Raw genomic sequence first — 25260 nt, forward strand, 5'->3', positions numbered from 1 at the left:
CCCCAGTCAAAGCAAAACCACTATAGATTCCTCTGGGTAAAAGTCTAGCTCCTCCACAGATCATTATATGCATAATTCAATCATTTATATAAAATAGCAAAGCCCCTAATTAGCAAATCCTCCCAGAGGCTTTGTTTCTCACTACTTGAATTCATGTATTATTAGAAACCTTAATATTGTCAACATTCCTCTAAGATTTTGAGGGCAAAATTAATTTTGGGAACTCCTTGCCATAATAAATTATTAAAGGAATCTGATTAAAAGATTTTAAAAAATAGTATTAGACGTCTACAAATGAAAATTGCTCTGCATCTATTTTTTGCAATTTAGAAAGAAAATAAAACAGGCATTTAGCCCTCTGCCTGTTTTATTTGCTGGAACAAAGCAGAACTTGGGTTGAAATATTTTCATGATTGAATAGTATTCACTTTAGAAACACCCACGTGACTACAGAAGAAGCAAAGAGGAGGGATGAAGTGTCAGAAGAGTTACTACTAGAGTGACAAACTCCTGTGTGCTGTGTACTACATATATTAATGAACTGGTAAGAGGGTTGAGTTTTGATAAAACAAAAATTGCAGAGCAAATCATTATATAGTTTACTTAGAAGCCAAGGTAGCTGAAAACCTTTAGCTTTAAAGGAGATTGGAGAACACCAATGCCTTTAAAGGAGATCTATGAAATATTGAAAATGCAAGAAAATATATTACTTCAAGGAAAACACTCCTTCACATTTGTGATTTTAAGTTAGGGCTGTCAGTACAACGAAGATAATTAGATGTAGACATCATAAATGTCTACATTACCCACACACACACATATATATAGGAAAAAATATGAACACCATTATACTGTCACCAATAGCCAAGTGAATTACTGAGACACAGAGAGATCCCTCCATGGAGAGTGTTATCAAAGCCTGGGTTTGTGGTTTTATCCTGAGAAAAGCAAGGTATAAGGAGAAAAGTGTTAAGTATTGATGAGAGAACAAAAAAACCAGATTGAAATATTTGGCTCTTCTTTTGCCTAGCTTGAGTAGAAGGTGATTTTCACTGGAATAAAAAGGCAGAAAACCCAAAACAGATAAGAAAAATACTTTTTCACAAAATATTTAACTAGTCCATTGAGATCATTGTCACATGCAGCTGCTGCAGCTAAGAACTAACAAATTATAAATGGGATAGGCTGATCATATTGTTATTCAGTTCTATAATTATTAGTTTCAAGACTTGCTAGAGTTTTGGAAAAATAGCGTTTTCTTGTTTGGGGACTTACAACCATCTTAAAATATTCAAGAACTGGATGAAACTTATTTGGATATACAACTGACCTGTTCCTGTGGAACTTGTGAAGATTTTTACCCTTTTGCTAAAGCAACTTTTTGCCCCTAGAGTGGGTGATTCTAGCCCTGAGAATCACTACATGCCTATCAAAGTTCCTAAGACGTTATCTAGAGGGTCATTCATTGACTCTGGTCCTTCACAGTAGCAACAGGTCTGGATCCTGTGCACAGATCTTAAGGCAGCTAGAATCACTATAGAGCCAAAAAACACTGGGTCCTTCTTCTTTAAGTTCCTGTGGGAGCTAAACCATCTCCCTCCTGTGGGAGATGCCAAATCCTTTAAGCACATATTAATCAACAAAGAAATTGGCCAGCGGCATGAAAGGAGTCTGGGAGTAAGAAAGTAATATCCCCAAGTCACTCCAAGAACCTCGCTGCAGCCCTAGCCGGACCTGGTACAGGAATAAGGCTTTCAGTCCCCAGTGCATTAAAATCATCTTCTTCCAGCAGACTACTCGCTTAAGAGTTCTCAGCCCCAGCAGCTTACAGGTGCCCCCCACTACCCATGCTGATATTTTGACATGCAGTCTGTAGCTCAGTGAGAGCTGGCTACCCTTGACTCACATAAACAAATAAATCATTGAGGAACTACCCAGTTGGTGCAGATAGCTTTTAAATTTGATTGCTTCACATGAAGTTTCAAAATTGCTTATAAATCCATTATGGAGTTATTTTTTTGTATTTGAGGGGAAAGGGGATGTTCCTGTGTTTCTTGGGAGGAAGTCAGCTGTATGGAGAAGCAGATTCAAAATTAGAAAGACATTTCAGGTGTTTTGTAACTCACTGTCTTCCAAGTGCTGGTAACTATAAAATGAAATTAAAATGATCCACAGATTTGATCTTTTCTGAGGAGAACTTGTTGTGTCCTTCTGGGACCTTAAATGCTCCTGGAATAGCACCACTGACTCTACAAGTGCCACAGCTCTCAACTTCTTCCTTTGAGGATGTAATTTATGGACTAAAATATATTGGGATACTACAGTTTGAACTGCTGCATGAACATATATGATTACAGTGAAAGAAGCAGAAAGTTACAGGTTTCTGGAAGGAAAGTGGGATGGAAAGCACTTGAGATGAAGACTTTCTAAAGGGAGATTAACATAGTTCACTTAGTGAGTAAAGGTGAAAGAGATCACAATTTCAGGGGTAGATTTCAAAATATTCAAAATCTGAGTCACACTTACAACTCTGTAATGTAGCAGAAACTGTGAGGATAAGTTCTCCACAATTGCATTTGAGGGCAATGTTGCATATCAGACAAAAAACTCAGGATCAGGATTAATTACTAGGTAGGACTGTACGTATCACCACAGTAGCTATCAAGTGGGCTATAGAGATAACATAATGATGGGTTTGGGAGGCAATTCCATTTTTCTATGCACACATATTTGTGAAATTTGGAACAAATGTTTTACAGTGTTCAATATCTTTTAACAGAGGAAAAGACAAGTATATGAATCAAACCTGATAAACAATGGCTTGCACCTAGAAGCAACGAGGTCGGTGAGTGCTATTCTCTGTGTGAATGGCTGTTCTGAGAGCAGAGCTGCCCCTGTGGGATTAAGGAAACTGGATATATGAATTCACTGTAAGATTTCTCTCTCCTCAAGAAAAAAGGCCCACCTTTCTTCTGTTAGCAGTGTCTTTGTGATCTGATGTAAAATCTTTTTAAACTTTATGTCTGCTCCTTCCTCTACAAAATAAAAGATGGGAAGCTGGAAGATTACATCATGAAACTGGGAGATTACAGAGGGCATGTTTGCTCAGAGCTTGGAAGATAAAAATTACTGTCTGTACCCTGCAGAGAGGTACTTCCCATACTCTGTCTGTGTAGCACAGGTGGGAAACCAGTGTGTGTCTGGTGCAGAATGCCCCTGTCAGAAGAGCAGTGCAGGGCTCCTGCACATGACCCTGCTTCTCTCAAGGCCTGGCACTGTCCAAGTGGTTCTATCGTGTGCTTTGTGTATTTTGGGCTGAGATGTCGCCTGCAGGCAGTTCGAGAGCACTGTGGTAATGCACACCAGCTGCCAGAGCTGCTGTCTCTGGCAGGGAGGGTTAGAGCCCCTCTGAATCCTTTCTCTTTTGTCCTACCCTGCAGGGCTGCGGTGCTCCATCTGTGTCTCCCTCTCCAGGACAATCACTTCCAGTCTAATTTTGTTGTTGTTTGGTAGTCTGTAGTGAGCTCCAGAAATGGTTGCTTTGCCCCTTCCTCCCAAATTAGACTCAGAATCTATGGCATTACAGTATTTATTTGTCTGCAGTGATGGCTTTTGCTGCATGTCCAAGAATGCAGTCTGGTTCTTCACATTCATAAGAAAGTAATGCTTGCTGTCTGGAAGGCTGTTGCAGACCTGGTGCTATACTTTCATATTGCAGTCTTCAATAGTTCTGCTGTGATTACGACTGAAAAACATTCGAAACTGGACATTTCCCCAGGCTAGATCAGATATCTGACCAGTGTTCCTGAGCCAATGAGCTCCATAAGTAAAATTCATGTGGCTGACGCTCACTAATGCAGGGCAGCAGTAGGTCTACAGATGTGTAGACAGGAGGCAGGAGTGGCTGTCAGAGTTCCCAATGCATACTGCTGTGTTTGGGTTTGCTCCCAGTGGGAGCAAATGTTCCCCATGCTGTCTTTTTCAGCAGTTTCATCGAATTTCCCTTTCCCTCTTTCCACTCTCTCTAGGAAGCTTGGAATTCTTGTTGCCCAGGAGCACCCATGAGTGCCTAGCCTGCTCCCATCATCCTGGGGTTGTAGTTGAGCTGCTGGGGAGTCACTGGCAGCTCCAGAGCCATGCCTGCCCAGTCAAATTACAAATAAAAAGAGTTCTAATGACCCCATATGGGGAAAGTGTTACACTTAAATTGCTTTGTACAATACTTTGCAGAGATGTAAACATTAAGCATTAAGGGAACATTTAACTGTCTTTTTTTATATACCTTTATATGCCTTCATCTGCCTGTTTCCTCATGTCAGTGCTTTTACAGAAGCCAATGATATATTTGCTGGGATGGATAATGAGTATAACTTTGAGTAGGTTATCTATGAGCTTTAAAGAGAATGAAAATTCTCAGTAGTTCAAGAATTGCTAAAATGAGAAGTTCTTTGCTTGCATACTTATTTTCAATACTCTTTCATCTCAGGTTTTGGATGAGAAACTTATTTTTGTGAAAGTGCATGCACCTTGGGAAGTGCTGTGCACATACGCTGAGGTTATGCACATCAAATTGCCTCTGCAACACAATGACCTGAAAACCCGAGACTCAGCTTTCAACTGGTTCAGTAGATTCTTCAGGGTGGATGAAAATATCATCAAACCTGAGCAAGAGTTTTTCACTGCCCCTTTTCAAAAGGAACATTTGTCCAACTTCTATATCCAAGACAAAGACACATTTTTCAATCCTGCAACTAGAAGCCGAATTGTAAGTCCATGGAGTATTTCTAGCATTCTCTCTTAAAAAGAAACTATTCCTTTTATCAAATCACAGTAATTACCTTCACTAAAACAGCCTAAAGAATTAAAAATGTTTGGGATGCAAGAGTCCTGTGTAATTTATGAAATAGCCTGGGCAATCCAAAGGGAAAATTTTACTTACATTTTTCCTATTTCGCTTCCACCTGAATTTAAAGGAGGGATTTGAATGGTTTGTATACCCTGTGCAATTAATTTTGTCTACACTGCTTACTCTTTCCTAACTTGATTGTATGCTGAGACAGGTATAGCTGTATATGATTTCTTTCAGGTTGCAAGGACACAAAAATATTTTTTTAAATTTCAGGTTCATTTTATCCTGTCCCGTGTGGAATATGCAACAAAAAATAATGTGAAAAAGTTTGGCATTAACAAATTACTGGACACTGGAATCTACAAAGCAGCATTTCCCCTTCATGATGTAAGTCTGGTGCTTGTAACTAAAATACAGTTTGATATAGAGGTCTGAACTATACCTAGATATGTATATCCTCTCTCTCTATATATATATTATTATAGAGAGGAATATATATATTCTATATATATTCCTCTCTATATATATTCGTTGTCTTATTCCTGGACTGGTATTATACACACATAGAAGATTAGGACATGGTTTTGCTAGAGATTTTCTTCCAAAGCACTGTTGGTTAAAAATGTATTTCTATAAATGAAAACCAATATATTTCACTTGAGAGTTCTTAAACGTGTGTTCTCTGGAAGATGTATTTCATTAAAGTACCCGGACTGAGAGGTAGTTCCCATGACACACTGCGTTATCAGTCCTAAATCAGTGTTTCATTAATATGCAATTTTCCAACATTAAAATTCTTATCAACATTGTTGATAGAGATGTAGACTACAAATCTTAATTTAGGATGTGTGAAAGTCTTGCACAGTTAGAAATAGTCCCTTGGTTCCCAAACATTGCAGCATACATACATGAGACTCAGCTTTCTACAGGAAGGCTCTGCCCAGCCAGTCCAATGTCTCACAGGTGTTGTCAGAATCTTGCAGAGAGAAGCTTAACTGGTTTCAATTTCACCTCACAATAATAACAAATCCAGCTTTTGCAGCTACTTCTGAAGCTTTTTTAATTATATCATTTGAATAAGAAAGACAGAAAATTTTTTTATATATTTATATATATGTGTATTTATATATGTGTGTACTTTTTGTTTGCTCATCATAAGCAAACCAAAAATTGTAGTCTTAAAAATTAGTCTTCAGTATCTGTTCTGTTTTGATGACTTGAAGAAAAGTCTGAGGGAAGTGGTTAAGGCTGCCACATGTTCATCCAGCAGGAACCAGCCACATGCTTAAGTATATCTGTCAGAGGAGATCTAAAAGATTCCTTAGTAGTTTTGTATAGTAAGGCTAGCAATAGCACAAAAAAGTTGAGGAAAAAAAATCAGATTTCAGAGTACTTGCAAAGAAAAAACTCCATATGAGGCTGTGAATGCAAAGTGAGCAAAGACTGAGGGCTGATTTTCTGTATTCTATCTATTGGATAACCACAACATCCCAACTTGTCCCCCTCAGAGCCACCATTCTGTGTCCAAGGTGTGTTCTGTCAAGGAGACATTGAGAACATGGGAGGTCAGGAATGATTACAGCTTCAGCTGCATGGACTTGGCTTAAAATATTTAGGAGGCCTCCAAGGTTTTCAAAGAAATTTTTAAGGCAGAATCAAGACAAACCATGTTTCTTGTAAGTAATCAAAGCTTTACAGAATAGAATTAATATCATTTGTGACTAGCCATTTTTAAGGTTTCCTTTTAAAGATTTAAAGCATGCCTTGCAGGCTATTTCTACCATGGCATGGGGAATTTGGACTCAGTATGACTAGTAATTAATTGCTATCTTTTTATACAGTTGAAATTATGCATCACAGCTATGCTGAAAATGAAAAGTAGCAGATAGGTCTCTACAAACATCGCTCATCTTGTTGCATCACAGATATAGAATGGAAGTATGTCTCAAATTAAGCAGGTTTTATTGAAATAGCTTTTTAAATAGCCTACCAGGAAATACAAAGATTATCTTCACGTGAACTCTCTTTTAAATTTAAAACAGAGGCTTGATGCCCTGGATTTTGCCCTCAGTCTTTCCAGCCTGTATTCTAGTACGGTATTATTTTGAAGCAAGGCATGTGTTGCATGTTAAAGCTACTTAAAATCCATTTTAATTCAGTCCTGTTCTCTAATTAGAATGGATCCTTTTTTATTTTCTATTCCTAAGTGCCAAGACGTTGACATGTGCTTAGATTAAGTTCATGATGAGTCTGTTATTTTCAGCTCACATATGTACAGCATTTACTTTAGCATTCAGTGCCTTTCTGACAATCTTCTTTCCTGAATCCTGGTGTGCTCTCAGAGCTGCTGTTTCCTTTCCCTGGCTTGCAGTAGGGCTGTCTAAAAGGCTATTCCAGGCTCTAGCTCCATGGTGTAGAGATCATCTGTAGAGATGAGGGATGAGCTGCACTGGTTTGATCTTAGTGATATCTTCTCATGCTTGTTCTATTTTGCAGTCAAGTTTTCGGCACCCATCAAGCGATCCCAACTGCCCAAGTGAACGATATCTCCTCTACAGAGAATGGGCTCATCCTAAAAACATTTTCAAACTGCAGCCTCTGGATTTCATCAGGTTGGTGTAACAGGCACTGGACTAATGCAGGGAGAATGAGAAATCTACATAATGGGTCTGATTTTGGGGAAGTCAAAGGGTCAAGTCAGTTCTGAGGGAAGATACATACACCCAGATCAGCTCATGCACAGGAGCATAATTTGAGATTGGTTTCATGATGAGCTGATTTATGAAAAGGCAAGCACTTAAAATTTTTCTATGTAATGCATGGTCTTTTCTCTTTTTCCCCCCCATTTGTATCCTTTGACAAAAGCATGCAATACTACTGCAATCCCAAAGTTGAAATCGGAGGACTATTACAATATGGGCTGGAATAAAATGTGTGAAACGAAGAGCCATTTGAAGCAGAAATGCGGATTTACTTGCTTAAGAAAATAAAAATCACCTTTCTCCTCTACAGGAAATACTATGGAGAGAAAATTGGCATCTACTTTGCTTGGCTGGGCTTTTACACAAATATGTTGACTGTGGCTGCGGTTGTAGGAGTTGGCTGTTTTCTGTATGGATGCCTGACAAAGGACAACTGCACATGGAGGTACCTGATCAGGCCTGCTTTAATATCACGTGCAATTTTGATCACTCCTGTGCACAGGGGGACAGTGCAGGGTTTGCAAGGCACTGCTTAATGAAGGAGGCAAAATTAGAGGGCCTGAGAACAGCTACCATGGTGGATTTGAAGGAAAAGGCATAAAATATTAGATAAATAATGGATATCCATAGACCATTGCAGTGATAGACATGGGGGAGTTTGCTATTTCATAATTTTATTTATATTTTGAATGAGGTTCACCATACCTAGTGTAGGAACACAAAGAAAAGAGTGATAATCAGAAGTCAATACAGATTGCCATAAGACATAATTTTCACTGTGGTAATCCTTAAATTAGATCCCCAAAGATGTTAAAAATTTCTTTCCTCTAATTTGTGAAAATATAGGAAGAGCAACACCACAGGGGCCTTCAGCTGCTTAGGATACCTTGGAAGGCAAGGCATAGCCATGACACAGATTCTCTCATCACAACAAAATTCAATCATGGCCAAACGACCCAGGGAAAAAAAAAATGATGGCATTGTGTCAGAGGACCTACAGGCCATCCAGTTGTATACCCCCTCCTGGAATGGTGTTCATAATCGATGCTGAAGGGCTATTCCACAGCTCCAGTCCTGTGCCAAATTTATACCCATTCATCTTTTTGCCAGTATTATAATTTAGTTAAACAGCTCAGCTCCCTCCCCGGTGTTTAGCCCCCTGATGCACGCATAGAGAGTAATGATGTTACCTTTCAGCCTCCACCATGCTGGGGTAGTATGTATGAGATGGCAGCTCCTTTGCTATCTCTTAGGAGACAGATCTGTGAATCACTGTGGCAGCTGCCCTCTGCACAATTTTCAATCTGATCCTTTTTAGAAGACTACAGGGACTAAGTACAGGGACTCCTTTGGGCTCTGCAGCTATTCCTTGTTCTGCTAGGCAGCGCTGCTCTTCCTTTTCCCTTCAGACTTGCTACGATAGCATGTGTGAGAATGCCACTGTGGGTTTCCTACTGAAGCCTCTGAGATCTTTTGAGAGCTGTTTTATTTTTAGTGTGGGCAGTTTTGAGAATTACCACCACATACAAGGGATGGAAATTATTTTCCTCATGTGTCAACCATTTTTGAGATGAGGACTATGAATGGAAATGGGGATATGTTGCCAGGGCGAGGGGTGGGGTTGGAATTCTTGAGTGCAGATCACTGGTAAATTATTTCTTAATTCCCTGAGATTATTGCACTATCTTCATGTGTGAAAAAGGACTAAAGAATTTAGTGTTAGTGAGTGACTGACTAGTTTTGTTTTCAGCCAAGAAGTATGTGACCCCAACATAGGAGGTAATATCATAATGTGCCCTCAGTGTGATAAAGTATGTACCTACTGGAACCTCAACATCACTTGTGAATCATCCAAGGTAACTACATTTGCAGCCTGTAGACACACTTTTAAACTGTAGTTGCACTTTCTCTAGTACTACATATGGAATAATGTTGGTCCTCCATTAATGTCCTGCAGAACTGCTAAAAATGTGCAAATAGGTATTCCTTTTGGTACAGTGACTCAACTTCGAAAAGTAAAAGCAGCAACATTAATTGCTCCAAATTGATCTAAGATGAAAAATTTAAATTTTTTTATTTCACACAGCTGATGATAATTGATATGAGAATAAAATGTTATTTTAATTGAAAATAGGTTTCATTTGGGGTACTTCTTTTTGAGGGAAGGGAAGATTCAGTAAAGCCTTGATTCAGTAGCTCTGAATCAATTTTGCTAAGGAAACATTTAAAGCTTGTTTTGACATTTCTAATTTCTGCCTCCTCCCTGCATGAAGAAGCTATCTGGATCTATGCCTTGAATTTGATCCATGTTGCCAAGGAGAAGATGGGTACAAGGAGAGGCTGGTGTTGGCTATGACAGAAGCTGTGACACAGCCGTGTCCTCTTGTCTGCTCTTTATTCTGGTCAAAAAGAACCTTACTTTCTTTCCCCACTACCTTGTCTCACGAAGCTAATGTTAACCTTTCATCATTCCTCTCCGTAGATTCAGTCCCAAAACTGTGATTTTTCAGCTAATCATCAAAAATATTTTGCCCAACTTTAATGTGTTGCATCTGCACACTTACATGGTAAAAGGAATAAGAATGCAGGGAAAAGGCTATGATGGGAAAAAAAGGGGAGACAGTGACCACAGAGGTATTTCATCAGAGTGTGGTTTTACTAACTAACTTATTTGCTATCCTGCTTATGAGAACCAGATGTGTCCATGGCCTTAGTGGCTGTACTAAAGATCCATAATTCTATACTGAGTTCCCAGACCAGAAGCACTGTTTTTCCTCTTAGTATGCAACAGATGGAAGAAAGTTTGATAGCACACCATTTTACTATTCCCCATAATTCATATTTGGCTTTTCTTTTTCGTTCTGAATTTTGCATTTAATTTCCTTGATTTCCTGGAGAGTGGTGTGCATGGACAGAAGTTGAGGAAACACTATCCACAAGGGTTGTTTATGAAACTACATAAAAACTGAAAATCAACATTTTCAGTAAGCAGCTTCTGGGTTCTGTTCTGTGTTGTTGTAGAAGAAGAAAAATGGTCAGTTATATTTTAAGACTTTTTTTTCTTTTCCACTTTTCCAGAAACTCTGTATCTTTGATAGCTTTGGAACACTGGTGTTTGCAGTATTTATGGGAATATGGGGTAAGTCAATTTCAACAACTGTGGTTTGTTATCTAATTTTGGCCTAGCCTCCAGCATCAGCCAAGAAAACATGGATAAATTTGCACTGACTTCATTTGCTAGCACTTGGGAATTCACTGGAAAGTAGTTCCATAGAAAACAAGCACATTCACAGGAACTCATCATAAGCAAACAAAAAGTTGTAGTCTTAAAAATTAGTCTTCAGTATCTGTTCTGTTTTGATGACTTGAAGAAAAGTCTGAGGGAGGTGGTTAAGGCTGCCACATGTTCATCCAGCAGGAGCCAGCCACATGCTTAAGTATATCTGTCAGAGGAGATCTGGGGTTTTTCCCAAAGACTTACGGAGATGCTTGTGCTATTAACAGCTGTGTAACTGCACAATGCAATTGAAAATAGCATTTTGTTATATTTCTCAGGAATTCTTTTCCTTCTGTCTTTATTTAAGAAGCAGATTGTAAAAAGTGCAGTAGGTTACAAGCACTAGATTGGTCTTTTAGCACAGAAAATGTATATGAAAGCGGGATGTTTCCCACAGGTGAAAACACTTGGTGCTATATTCAAGGGATTAGGCAAGGTTTATTTTCCTAGAAACAATTTGGTTTATTCTTGTTAGCAGCTTTGTTAACTGGCTTTTATTGCAGTGTCTTATCCTGTAATTACAGAAGTATGTTCTATGTTAGGTCTGTATACGAGGTGCTATAGAGAATGTGTCTCATGTAATATTTTGAATTCATATATAGACTGACAAGAACGCAAAATTTGCTTTCTTTGTAAAACATGTTGTATTTTTATTTCCCTATGATGACCTAGAGTGCTTCAAAATAACTCTTGCTTTAAAGAAATGTAAGGTGAAATGTATAATTTCAAAAAGAAGTTTTCTTCCAAAACATATGCTAAAGTCAAAATGCCAGCACAGAATTCACCAAGTTGTAAGTTATTAGAAGTTTGATATTAATATAATCTTCTCCCATCATGTCAAGAGTTAATTTACTGTCAGTCTGGTTTTTAATTAAAATTGTGCTTCTTGTTTTGAAGAATGGTTCCAGGAGCAATAATTACAAAGTTCAATTCATGCTTATAGATATGGCTGCAAGGTCTACTACTATTCTTGTTGTAAGTCCACTATATAAAGAGGTGAATTATATTACAGAAATTCAACCAAAATTGTACTGAATCCAAATGACCCATGGTCCTGGTATAATTCCAGCTGTAATTTTCATCTTGCTCTATTACTTTTTTTAGACTTCTTTGTCCAAAACAATTAAAATTAATATTAGACTCTTAGATATATTATTGCTTCATTATCATCAGTACACTTCTAATAAGTGCATATTTTCTTGTGTGTATTCCCTTCAAAAATCTTAAAGCGCTATAAAACACCAGGGAATTTGGCCTCGGGAGTTACCCTTTTTTATACATTAATGCTCTGCCAATTCTCCCTTTGATGGTAACACTAGATTGGCAAAGGTCATGAACAAGAGGCAGCTTCCACTTCACTTGCTGCCATTCCTGGATCCCCTCCCTGAGCAAGATCAGTTAAACCAAGAAATGTTCCCCAATGGAGGCACTTCTTCTCAGACCTTGGTGACACAGCTTCAGAGGCAGAATACCTGGGCCAGCCTGAAGGGTGGAGCTGGGATACACATGAAAGGGGGCACCACTCAATATGATGTGAAATGACTGCTTTGATCTCCTGATTCTGAAATGTCATTTGTTTCCACTGTTGAAACAATCTTGCTTCAAAATAAAAGGAAAATGGCAAATCCAGCAGGAGCTCCTTTCCTGCTCTGAAAGATACAGCTTGGCTAGTAGGGGGCTGGGAGAGCTGTCCCTGTGTTATGTGCCCTTCTGCCACAGTTAGCACTTGACGCTATCGCCACAGAAGGAGTCCCTGCACTTCAGGGCTCTCCAGCAGCAGCTGAATTTGCAGCTGGAAAAAACCAGTATAGCCTTTATATTCCTGTGATTTGGGCTGGGCAGAAATTAGAGGTTTATGGAAGACTAATGTCCTTGCTCTGCAGGTGAAAGCAGATGAGACCCTCTGGTCCGCTGCTTGCAATGTCCTTGCTACATTCTAAGCATGGGGGAGTGGAGAAGTCCTTGAGAAAGAGGCCCCTGAATAATCAGGGGACAGGGTTTTCTGGAGTTACGCCTGTTTGCAGATGCCAGGGTATCTCACAGCCCAGCCCATGGAGTTTCCTGGGTTTTAAATGTTTCACTTTGGGATTTTTGAACCACACCTGATTTTAGACATAACCTTTAATGTTTGGACTTGTAACTGCATGCCGCTGAGGTTTCATCATTCAGAATGAGGGACCAAACTAGCGAAATAAAGCCCCAGTTTTAGGGTTAATTACTCCCAGACAATGAGAGCAATGGCAGTGCAGTGATTGGATACTACTCCTCCTGGAAACAGTGCTGCAGAGCCACACCACTCATTTAATCTGAGCCTGCACCCTCTTCGAGAATGAAGATCAAGGTGTGCCAGGGAGCATGGTAGTGACACCCAGCATCCTGAGCTCCTCCCCGCCTTCCCATCTGGGTTTGTCATTGCTTTTGCTACCAGATCTGCCTGAGTAGTGTCTTGGGACAAGGTAATGAGTTTGGCTGGATTCATGTTTAACTGTTCCTGCTTAGGCATCTGTGTACCTGATCTCTCAGCGCTTCCAGCTGCTTCCAACAGTCCAGGAAAACAGCTGGCCCAGCCCAGGGAGTTTCTAAACTCCATGCCATACAAAAGACCTGCAGTCTCTTCAGGTTTGTGCTAGCAGAGGAGGAAAGACAGCTGTATTTAAGCAGTTTTACCTGAACAAGCATTGTTTTTGTAGTCTGCAAATTGATAACTTGTCTACACAAAAATTGCAGCGTGAATGAGCATGAGTTCTTCCCTGTGACATTTTTTAGCATACTGAGTTTAATTTTTCTAGAAGCCCTGCACTTTCCAGCATTTTGTCTTCGCCTATCCAAACAACTTAATTTCTTCAGCATCCCATGTTAAACGTTTTCAAAGCAGTCTGTGATACGAAATGCAAAGTGCTCATATTTCAGCCTTAGGCAGAAAGAAAATGCATAGATAAAGTATATACATTCTTTAGCATGTGGTTATACCAGCATTTACCTCAGGTTTCTCATATTAAAGAACATACATCCAAAAGCGTAATTGCATAAAGGCGTAGATCCACTTGCATTAGCCAATAAAGGTTTTATTCCATGTCTTATTCCATGTGAAAAGCTGTATGGAATACTGAGCCGTGTGTTATAGCCCAGAGGGGTCAAGCAGTATCCAGTACTCACGTGGTATTGCTCATTTTGTCTGTCATTTGGATAGTTACCTTTTTTTTGGAGTTTTGGAAGCGGCGGCAGGCTGAACTGGAGTATGAATGGGACACAGTTGAGTTCTTAGAGCAAGAAGAGCAAGTTCGCCCAGAATATGAAGCTCGCTGCACTCACGTGGTGATGAATGAAATCACACAGGTAAAGGACTGTTTTGATAACTGGTGATGGTTACTGCTATAGGCATGCTGTGAGCAGACACTATGAAAGTGGTGAATCGGGACTGGAGCTTTATAAATCAGCAGTGCATCAAATTGATAAGCTGGCCTGAAAACAGTGACTTGATAAAGATGCAGGGCAAGGGAATTGATATCTGACTGAAAGCACTTTAAAGTAGTTGCCTGTTTGAGGACCTTGCACTGCTGAGGTTCCTCTGTCTTATACAGAAGTAGACATCATCCCCAGCTTAGAAGACTAAGTCTACTTTATTAAATCCCCTAATAAGAAATTATTAAGTGTTGCTACCAGAGGCCAAGATCACAGAACATTTGCTATCTTTGCCTAGGAATGCATCAGGAAAAAAGGGTGAATAGAGGGAAATGTTGCATTATTATATATGATGCCAAGAACGTTTTTTTAACTGAAGATGTTTCTGTTTGAAAGATGTATAAATAGCTATTGTTGCTAAGTGCATATGGATGAAATTATGATTAATAACAACAAACTTGCAGAGACAAGGATAAACTTCATTTCAATGACAGAGGATTCATATTTATGAGGATCTCAGTTTAGATTTCTATTTAGTATACATTTGAGAAACTTTAGCTTTGGCAGCTTACTCAAGTTCAGTTTCACTTTTTATTATTCTCTGTCAATAGATTACTCTGTCTTATCTAATCATTTGCACTGCTTTCACATTCCATCCACGTTATACTAATGTTTATTGTAGAGCACCTGAAAAGTTTCAAAATTACCTGCCATAGTCAAAACTATCCTATATAGATCTTTTTATATCTTGTACTATCAAAAAACTCATCCTGTTTAAAAACTTATAAACCTATGCCACCTTGAATATATAAAGTCATAGCTAGAAAGTCCCTTTCAGACAGTTCAAAGAGTGAAGAATATGCTAAAATATTTTATTTTGATCCTCAGAGATTCTTTAAAGACTCAGTGAATTTTCACAGTACCACACTGAGGTAGTCATTTTCCTTGGGGAAGCCATCCCATTGTTCGTACAGAGTACATTGAGAAATACAGAGATCAAGGACCAAAATTTTAGTGCCTGCTAAATTTAGCCATTGAAGTTTGAAAGATAATGACCTTGGATGCCATGATCAGCCAAGAAGGGTGGGTCCATTCAAAAGGACTATCCACCCTGTCATGGCTGAAGTCAATAAGAACTGAGGACCCTCTACCTCTGTGGAAGTCATTTTTATCTTAGAAGGGGCAGAAAAACAGACACCTGTGATCAGGCAAGACTTCTGAAGTCATGAATAAATGTTGAGTTTCCAGGAAACAGAACAAGGTACTTTTTTCCTTTCTTTCTGCCCTCAGTATAATAAAGAGTTTAATTGGAGCACACCAAAAAAAAAAAAAAAAACCAAAACAAAAAAAACCCCCACAAACCAATAAAAGAAGATTGTGTGCATCCTTGATCTGTTTCTTAATCTTTTACAGCAAGAAGAGCATGTGCCATACACTGCATGTGGGAAGTGTGTACGGATGACTTTCTGTACAAGTGCCATCTTCTTCTGGGTAAAGTTCTTCTCTTATTCTTTCCCGTCATAAATTTACTTTTCTAGTAAGTGTCTAAAAAATGATACTCCTGAATGGAACAAAAAATGAGGATGGAACAGCTTTGGTTGGATTTCCATTTCATGCATAAATCAAGCCTATAAGGTATGGATCCACATGGAGAAGGGAGCTGTAGTCACCCAGTATTCATTAGCATACAATATCAAAATATCCTGCAGCTTTAGCTTGTGAGTTATGCTTGTGAAGGTGGTCCATTGGTTTTTTCCTCATTATTTTAAGACAAATGTCTTTGCTTTTAGTGGGGCAGTAAGGGGAAGACTTAGGTTTATATGCTCTCCTCCCTGCAAGTTTCTGTTTGATTTGTTCCAGCTGTGTTCTTCCATATTGTGTCTCACAGTCCATGACTTCTTTCAGGTTTTGTGTTTCACTTAACAGAGCAAAGCTGGGTGCTCTTTAATCTTCCAGAGCTGCTACTTTAATTAAAACTAAACCTTGAAAGTGATCCAGTCAACCATGACTCAATATATAACACAAGCAGGCCCAGAGAGATTGCCTTGAGAAGCTCTGTGTTTTAGCATGCTGCAAGTCCTCCTCATCTGTAGCACAAATAGCAGCTGGAAAAGACCTCATTCTTGGTGATAGGATGCAGATAGGAGAAAGAGTGGTGTCTGGCAGCTCAGGAGAGCCTCAGAATTGACACATTTGAAACACAAAGGAAAGAATACTGATTAGCAGCTGGATTTAAATAGGCCAGACTTCATGTTGGAGGGCAGAGATTTGTTCTGGGTTTGTAACTTGTGTTACTGCACAGTTACTGTGTGCGGGGTCAGGGAACGTTGTTCATGGCAGTTTGCTGAGATGGTGAAAAAAAGATACACAGACTGTAGACCTTAAACTGAATAATAGCTAGAGAACTAGCATGAAATAAAAGCAGGAAGAGAAGCAGAAAGAGATGGCAAGGAAGATGGGGTAGCTGGATCATTATTGCAACTCCTGCAGACTACATGACTTGGCTTAAATTTTTTCTCTTCCTGTGTAGTCTGTAATAGTATCATGTGGAAGAGAAGGTGCAGCCCTCTCCATAATCAATGTAGATTCACTAGTACATTTACCCATCCTGCCGATTGTCCAACATGAAGAGTTTTTTCCCATCACATGCCTCAGGTGCAAGATTTGATTACACTTCTCGTTATATTGGCTTACATCAGTACAAACCTTGTTATTAGTCATAAAACAGACCATCTCTTTTCTTTCCTGCAGATTTACTATGCTACATGAAAAAAGGCTTCTTTTATCGGTTCGCTATTTATTGCTTTGTATCTTATTTGATCATCCTCTTGCAGTGCAAGAGGCACAAAATTACTTTCCTTTTGCCTACCATAAAAAGTGTTTTGAACTCACTTTTTCCTAATTCCAGTGGTTGAACATGAACATCCTTCTTGAATTCCCTTGGCAGATCCTTTTGATTATTGCTTCAGTTGTTGGAATCATTGTCTACAGGCTCTCAGTTTTCCTGGTGTTCTCTGCAAAGTTGTCACAGCACATCAGTGGGACGGAGGCGATCCGCAAGTACCTGACTCCACAGACGGCCACGTCAGTAACCGCTTCACTCATCAGCTTTGTTGTCATCATGATTCTCAACATCATCTATGAAAAAGTGGCAATCCTGATCACTGACTTTGGTATGCTGCTGCTCTACCTCAGATGGAAACGTGGGGTAAAATAGCTAGAAAAATCAGCATTTATATGTATAGTAGGTATTACAATAAATGAGCACCTGTGCCACATCTTTGAGAATTTTCCCCCAAAATCACACAATACCACCTAGAAATTTGCCAATATAGATTTTCTCAATATCAGAGTAATATGATATTCACCTCTTTGCCTGAAAAGTCCTTACACAGGCAGCATGAAAGATCAATTGTTTATAGTTTTGTGCTTGTGAAACATACAAAACAAAGAAAATTACTACAACAACCAAGCTTTACGAAAACAGGTCAGTAAGGCATAGTACATTCAATTATATTGGCTTTTGTTCATGGAGAAAATAAGTGAGCTAAGGTCACCATTCTAAAGCTACATACCATTCTGATGTTGTTAAACAGATAAACAGTCAAAAATAATATTATTCTCTATATTCAGGCCATCAACATTAAAGCAGCTATTTTACTTTAGATGTATGAAGTAGTGTGGTGTTTTCATTTAATACTATTTCATCAGTTCAAAGTGTTAAATTTGCATCTTTCCTGAGTCTGCTGGATTTGGGTGCTTTTTCTTCCCCTGAGCTATTAGAATTTTTGCTTCTTCTCTTTCTTTATTGTTAGGGAACGAGTTCTTTTCTTTTTACAATCCATACAGTTTTAGAATTATATAATGGTTACAGTATACATGGGGATTACATACAATCTAAATGATAATGCTCTCAGTCATATAAAGGAATGTGAGGCATACAGATACTTTGCTGCTGAGGCTCTAGAACAGCTTGTAGGTTACTTGTAGGTTGAGTTGGGGTTTTTTTTTAATTTATTTACTTTTCTTTCATTGCAGAACTTCCAAGGACACAGACTGATTATGAAAACAGTCTGACCACAAAGATGTTCTTGTTCCAGTTTGTCAACTACTATTCTTCATGCTTCTACATAGCCTTCTTTAAGGGTAAATTTGTAGGTCACCCTGGAAGTCCAGTTTATTGGCTAGGAAAGTATCGCAATGAGGAGGTGAGTATGTAGAATGTATAATTATTCCGGGTATTGTGCTGCAGTTAGGAGTGTATTAAGTAAAACATAGTTGTACATATTTAACATTAGAGTTTAAAAGGGACTGCTTCCCAAGCTATTTGCCTCCTCCCTAACCCCTAGCATAAAAGAATATAGCACAGTACCAGTTGGACTTAGAAATGAATTGTGCATACCCAAAAAAGTGTATTTTGCTGTGGTCCTACAGTCTGTGACTGGGTACATAGAAAGGAGAGAACATCAGTAGAAGCATTCCTATTTTGCTGAGTGACCCTCACCTGGTGATAGCACAAAGCTGCATGACTTCACCTGGTATTTCACTCTTTCACTGATACTCTGTCAACCTACCATATCTGGCCTGGAATTAGCTTTTGCATACCTTACTGGAAAGGTTTGCCTAGACAGTCTTCTTTGATTGCTTTCAGTAATGTTATTGTAATAAACCAGGAATGCATAATTTTAAATGTTTCATTCATGCCTGAAAAGTTACCCAACTTCAAAAAATTTTCCTGTCTCTCCCAACGTTCAGTGTGATCCAGGTGGATGTCTCCTCGAGCTCACAACCCAGCTTGCCATCATAGTAGGAGGGAAAGCTATCTGGAACAACATTCAAGAAGTTCTCCTTCCGTAAGTTCAAACTATTAAGTAATCTGCTCTTTCATATTTGAACAATACTGTTTTGCTTGATGCCTTCAGGCACTTGGTCACTGAGTTTGGTAAGTGCATATTGTATTCTGAAAGAATAAGACTTGTTCTCAGAGTCTTTTTTTGGTCTGGTAGTCTGGGCTCCTGTCTCTGTTGTTTTAACTGATTTTAATTCTAATCAGAAATTCTTCCTTCCTCTGAAAGTCAAACTTGATGTGTTTCAGGTTCAATATTCAAAACTGAGATAGTAGAACCTGTGAGAATATTAAACTTGCTCAATATTGATTGGAATGATTTGTTGTTATACACTGGGCTTTTAAGTCATATATAAGTTACTACTTTAACTCATTTAGTAAATATAAATCAGTATGATTCTGGTATCCCTTTTGCAGTCTTATTTATGGTTTGTAAAAACCCACTTTTAGGATAAGGCAACAAAAAGAAGGAAGTTTTGAATAATTCAGAAATAAATAAATTTATTGTTTAAACCTCTAACAGCAGAAATGCCAAATTTTTTTCTCATTTACTGAACTTTTTAGGTTCTTTTACCTATTTTTGTGTTCTTTTTCTCCCTGACAGTTTGGTCAAGAATCTAATTGGAAGATACTCTGCAGCTGCTAGATCAGAAAAAGTTGTTGCACGTTGGGAACATGACTACCATCTCCAACCCATTGGAAAACTTGGACTATTTTATGAGTATCTTGAAATGGGTAATTAACAGTTTAGTCTTATTCACTACTGCTGCTGGATAGAGACATGTTCTAAATAAAAATTTCATACAAGCAATACCTAATATGGTGGACAGAGGAGACAGTAATGTTTTGTGAGACAAGTTTTGATTGAGCCATTACAGATGGTTTTACAAGCTTTTATTAAGCAGCTAAGCCTTAATCCATGTTATAACTAGGAAATATCATGTGATTGTACATGGAGGAGTACTCCTGCTTCCCTGCCTAATCCTGTGAGAAATGCATTCAGAAGGCAGACCCCTGTCACGTTCCGGTGTTGCATAGCAGAGCCCTGTGTCTGACTGCTCTGCAGGAGGTTTGCAGTCACCAGGACCCGTTGCTGTTAACTTGGGAGCTGGCAGGCCATGGCTGCTTTGTTGCCACCATCCATTCTGTGACAACTCTGCCAGTGTACTTAAGGCAGTACCCAGACACCATTAATATGATTGTTGGTTTGGGCCTTCCAGTTCAGTACGGAGACCGATAGTCATTCCAGGTCTCCATGATAAAGACGTCAGAAAGAAATATGTATTTGAATACCGAGAAGAGTTCCTCATGCTGTGTTGTGAGTTTTAATATTTTCCTGTCCCCTTCACCTAGCAGGTTTTTCCAGCAGTGCTGTGCTACTATTTTCTCATCCAGAAGATTCACTAGGAACCCAGCTACTCTTTCTTGTTTCTCCCATCTGAATTTGGAGTATATAAGCTATCCATACCTACACTTGCTTATTTCCAGTAAGTGAAAGCTTCACCAATGCCTGTCACCTCTCCCTTTCACAGTTATACAGTTTGGCTTTGTGACCCTGTTTGTGGCGTCGTTCCCCCTGGCTCCTCTGCTGGCCCTTATTAACAACATGCTGGAAATCCGGTTGGATGCGTGGAAGCTGACAACCCAGTTCAGGCGCATGGTTCCACAGAAGGCACAGGACATTGGTGCCTGGCAGCCCATCCTGCAGGGCATAGCCATTCTGGCCGTGGTCACCAATGTAAGTACGATGCCAACACCTGCAAAAGATCAAATGCCTTCACTGCAGGTGCTGCATCCAAATGGGGGAATGCTGTGTGTGGCAATGCAACTGAAGTGATCCTTGAGGCACATCTTCTTACAACAGAAATTCAGTTTCTTTTTTGTGTACTTAAAAATACCATGTGTGCTCAAAATTGCAGATCAGAATGAATTTTCTGAGAATTTGGACACTAACCTGTTCTTCAGTTGTACTTAATTTTTTTAACTACACAACAAAGAAACTGAAGTTTAAGAGTTTCTTGAAAATATTTAAGAAAACAATTCTGATTAATATACTTCTAACAATGAAATTCACATTTTTTGTATCAACTCACCAATATTTTATTTGTAGGCTGCATTGTGGAAAGAAAAATAAGCCATTGTTATTTATCACTGTGTATTATTTGATTGCTTATTCTTATACAGTTACTAGTATGTATTAACCTACAGAAAATTCTTGCTGCTGGCCTTTTTTAAAGGAGCAATCCCCACTGGTTTCTTCTGCAGGGACAATAACACCACAGTCTATCCATGGGGAATAGCCTTTCTCAACAAGGTTGCTGTTTACTTCTGTTATCAGAAGGAACCAAATATGTTATGCTATTGGATAACTGTATTTCCTAGTCAATCCGGCTGGATCTTGTAATAACAATATGAAACTACAAGTTGAACGTGTATCTTAAGATTCCTTTAAAATATTGTACCTTATCACAGTTCTCGTGGTATTCAGGGCAGAGTTAAGGTGGCTCTGGTGACCTCACGTTGACTCAGCCATGTGTAGGCTGCTGTTCGGAGAGTGTTCGTGCCCTGCCTTCTGCAGCTGATGTCAGTGTGCAAACAGGGCATCAGATGCTCACCTCCATGGGGCTGTTGGCCTGCCAGGGGCTCAGCTCCAGAGACTGTCACCTTCAAACAGCCCCACTGCACATGTTGTGAGGACCTCAAAGAGATTGTTATTTATTGCTAATGAAGTGTGGGCCATAGAGCCATGTGCTTGAGCAAATGCTAGAAGCCATTTTCCTCCTTTAAGTGTGTTTCTTTTCCTGTTTGACATCCAGGAACTGATCCAAGTCATCAGTCTTTCCTTTACCAACCCTGCCTTGATTTTACCTCAGTACACAGAAAGTGTTTCTTCTCTTCTACATGCCTTGTTACAGCTGATTATACTTGGGTAGTGTATCTTCTTCTCCTTCATGCATCTTCTCCTTCATGCATGTTACCTTTGTAGCAGCTGCTGGTACTTGAAAGCAACTTTTGCACAAAGCTACCAGTTTTGAGAGTTGCCGTGAGGCACTGGACTTGCTATTGCATCTGTTGTTGATTTGAAGACTGATTTGAATTAGTTATGGTATAAAAGGAAAACTGTGTGCAGTAAAGCTTGGGAAGCAAAGAATGTGCTGTTTGTTTGTAGTTCTCCAGTGCAATATTCTGAAATGCAGCCCATAATTCAAGAGGAAAAAAAGTTTTTCCTTTGAGAGGATGCCGTAGGATTAGCTCTCATATTTCTGTCCTTAAAGCTCTCCGGAGCACATCTGGAGATCATTCTGAGAGAGGGAGGAGAGTGAGACAGGGTTCAGATTTAGGATGATAGGAGACCTGGGGCCTTGCAAAAAAGATTCAGTAAGATGAAGTATTAAGCTCTGTAATACCATATAGCAGCATCTTTCTGATACAAAGAAGCAGCAGCAAACTCATTTCGTCCAAAGGGAGAAGGGATTTTTTTGCCTTACTGTTAAGTTGATATTAATTCATTTATGGTCTGACTAGATGAGCTAATGAACAGAAAGGAAGTTTTTTAACACAAATTTTCTATGCTTGTAATTCAGACTACAAATACTCTACTTGTACTCTACTTTTAACTCTACTTCAGAGTTAAAAACAGAGTAATTTAGCTGTGAGGTCGTCTCCCTGCAACTGCAAGACACAGTAATATATACTTCTTGTCAGTCAAAAACACCCACTCAGCATGTAAATATAAACAACACATAATTTTCACTTCATTTCACACTGGCATGTAATGCTTAAAAACAGTATTTAAAAGTGCATGCCAACTACATTTGATTTAAGCCAAAGTGCAGTACAAGAAAAATACCTTATCCTTGAAAATTTTCAATGAAACCTAGGATGCTTCCCTTTTATTTCTCATCAGCCAAATTTTCTCTCAACTGAACTCACTTGTATCAATATTCTGGAGAACTAAATACAGATCTTGGACCATGGTCTCAATAGGATTGTTTCTGCAACTTTTATCTTAACTAGTTTAGCTTCTCAGGTTCTTCAAAGTAAGCCAGCTCAAAAGGTAAGACAGTGGGATATCATTCATCATTTGGCAGTGGTGCTACTTGAGGTAGGATGGGTCTTGCCCTCTTTTCAACTCCCTGCTCTTTCCCTTCGCTGTCTTTCCCCCTCAGTCCTGTCTACTGCATTGTGCTGGCACCAGCACTATACAAACACGTGATGAATCAGACCAGGGAAAGGACCCAGTGGTGATTCCCAGTCAGGTCAGCATTGTCATCTGATCTGCTGCGAGGGGCCAGAAACGTCCAAGCCAGCACAGAGCACAAGTCAACTGTTAGAGGCAGAGGCAGGAGGTTGTTGTAGCTAGCACGGCCACCAAAGCATTGTTCATGGAACTGTAGAAGAGATATCCACATTTTTTTTCACCCTTTCTCCTCTCTCCCCTTACCTTTTTCTACAGCTGTTACAAATATCTCCTCAGGCTGGGACTGTCTGGCTGGGAATGCCACACAAAAATGGAAATTTTTTGTCCCGTGTCATCAAAATAAGGAAATACAGACCTCATGAATTGCAGACTGGTGTGATGGGGAACAAAATACAGATATTAACCTGTTTTTATGCTCCTCTGTTACCCATTACTGCTTGACTTTACTCCTAACTGTCCCACAATTTTCCTGTAGTTTTTTCTGCCTCTTTTATACATCTTTGCCTAAACCTCCTTCCCCCGATCTCATCAGATCCCTACTTCACACCTTTCTCCTCCATGTCTCTGCCCTGGTTCTTTCCATCCATGTTGTCAAGTGGGTATTTTTATCCTGCTATGGGACAAAACACTTCTCTTTTAGTCCTGGAGTGCAGCTGGTCACTCCTTCCCAGGTGCTGGGCACTAGAGATGCCTGTCGTCATGAGTTGGCTGGGCAGCCTCTTGCTAAATACTCAGCTGCAGATCTTGCCAGTGGAAAGTCTTCCTCACAGGGAAACCTTTTGAACTTGCAGTAGCAGGGGAGGAAATTGGATTAAAGATAGGTAACCTGCCCTCCAGAATAGTCTGTTTTGGGAAGTTAATGAGTTTAGAAAAGACTTCCCACAACAAACCCACAGATCATATTTCCTACCCAGTTTGTGACTAGCAGACTGAGTAGGACAGGGACTCTCTTGGGAGCAAGATAAAAACAAAGGGTCACGTCATGTAAAACAGCACTATGCAGCTGCTACTAAAAAAAATTATCTTGGCATCAAGAGCAGTTTCCACATGTACTATGCTGTAGTAGGAGGCAACAAGTACCAAGATGAATTTGGGCGGCTGGCATCTCAGAAAGGGTGGGATGTTTCTAGGATCAGAGACGGATCACTTACATATCTAAGTTATTTAATTCCTTTACTCAGACATCGGAGAACCTGGTGACATTTAATTTTCTATTACTGAAGAACTCTTCTGTTGTTTCCATTAGTTTCATCAGGCAGAATTTCTTTAAGCATCTCATAAGAAGCACATATGCTGATCTCATCTGAATGCACATGAAAACAAGTGTTTTATTGTGTAACCGTTTTAAGGCATTCAGCAGAATGCCATAATTTAGAAACTGTGCACAGTGCACATGCCAGAAAGGGATTGTTTTGTGCCCATGAGAGACTACATGCTCATTTACAGAATGAACAACAACTGACGGGAAAAGAACATATTTTCTATTTTTACCTCATATGCTAACTTTTGAGATGATAAGTATATGGCAAATGAATGCATGTTAAAGCTTATTTCTTTAATGCTGCTCTGCTTTTTTGTCTTTTCTTTCTGGAACGCAGGCTATGATCATTGCTTTTACATCTGACATGATTCCTCGTCTGGTTTATTACTGGTCCTTTTCGGTCCCTCCTTACGGGAGTCACAGCAGTCACACTATGAAGGGGTATATAAACAGCACCCTTTCTGTCTTCAATATATCAGACTTCAAGAATGCAAGCAAGCCTCTTTCCCCTTGGTTCGGGAACCAAGTGACATGCAGGCAAGTGTCAAATAAGCATTTGTCATTTTCCAGTTACAAAAATAATGGGTTTTATATTTAAGCCGTCTAATTCAGTTAATGATATCCCATAAGAAAGATTAAAACACAGGAAAACCCCGCTTATTTTGAATGGCAGAATGGAGTGGAAGTTCGTGCTACTCAGAAAATTCTTATTTTAATTTGGC

At 39.3% G+C, this 25260-nt stretch overlaps 1 protein-coding gene across 3 annotated transcripts in view; it reads left to right on the forward strand.

The window, feature by feature from the left end:
- Positions 1 to 25260, forward strand: part of ANO6 (anoctamin 6) — a 70200-nt gene that overhangs the window by 39423 nt on the left and 5517 nt on the right. For 2 of the 3 annotated variants that reach the window (XM_066183130.1, XM_066183131.1), the window contains exons 4-18: positions 2780 to 2845; positions 4487 to 4765; positions 5123 to 5236; positions 7346 to 7461; positions 7862 to 7996; positions 9302 to 9407; positions 10630 to 10690; positions 14019 to 14164; positions 15644 to 15721; positions 17178 to 17403; positions 18269 to 18438; positions 18986 to 19083; positions 19681 to 19811; positions 20609 to 20814; positions 24876 to 25075. In XM_066183130.1, the coding sequence (XP_066039227.1) occupies positions 2780 to 2845; positions 4487 to 4765; positions 5123 to 5236; positions 7346 to 7461; positions 7862 to 7996; positions 9302 to 9407; positions 10630 to 10690; positions 14019 to 14164; positions 15644 to 15721; positions 17178 to 17403; positions 18269 to 18438; positions 18986 to 19083; positions 19681 to 19811; positions 20609 to 20814; positions 24876 to 25075 (2132 nt within the window). The remainder of the gene's footprint in view (positions 1 to 2779; positions 2846 to 4486; positions 4766 to 5122; positions 5237 to 7345; positions 7462 to 7861; positions 7997 to 9301; positions 9408 to 10629; positions 10691 to 14018; positions 14165 to 15643; positions 15722 to 17177; positions 17404 to 18268; positions 18439 to 18985; positions 19084 to 19680; positions 19812 to 20608; positions 20815 to 24875; positions 25076 to 25260) is intronic. The other variant, XM_066183132.1, reaches the window with a different exon arrangement.

The sequence above is a fragment of the Chamaea fasciata genome, unplaced genomic scaffold, assembly GCF_029207755.1.
Source record: "Chamaea fasciata isolate MVZ Bird 193981 ecotype frontalis unplaced genomic scaffold, bChaFas1.0.hap1 SCAF_5, whole genome shotgun sequence".
Lineage (NCBI taxonomy): Eukaryota > Metazoa > Chordata > Aves > Passeriformes > Sylviidae > Chamaea > Chamaea fasciata.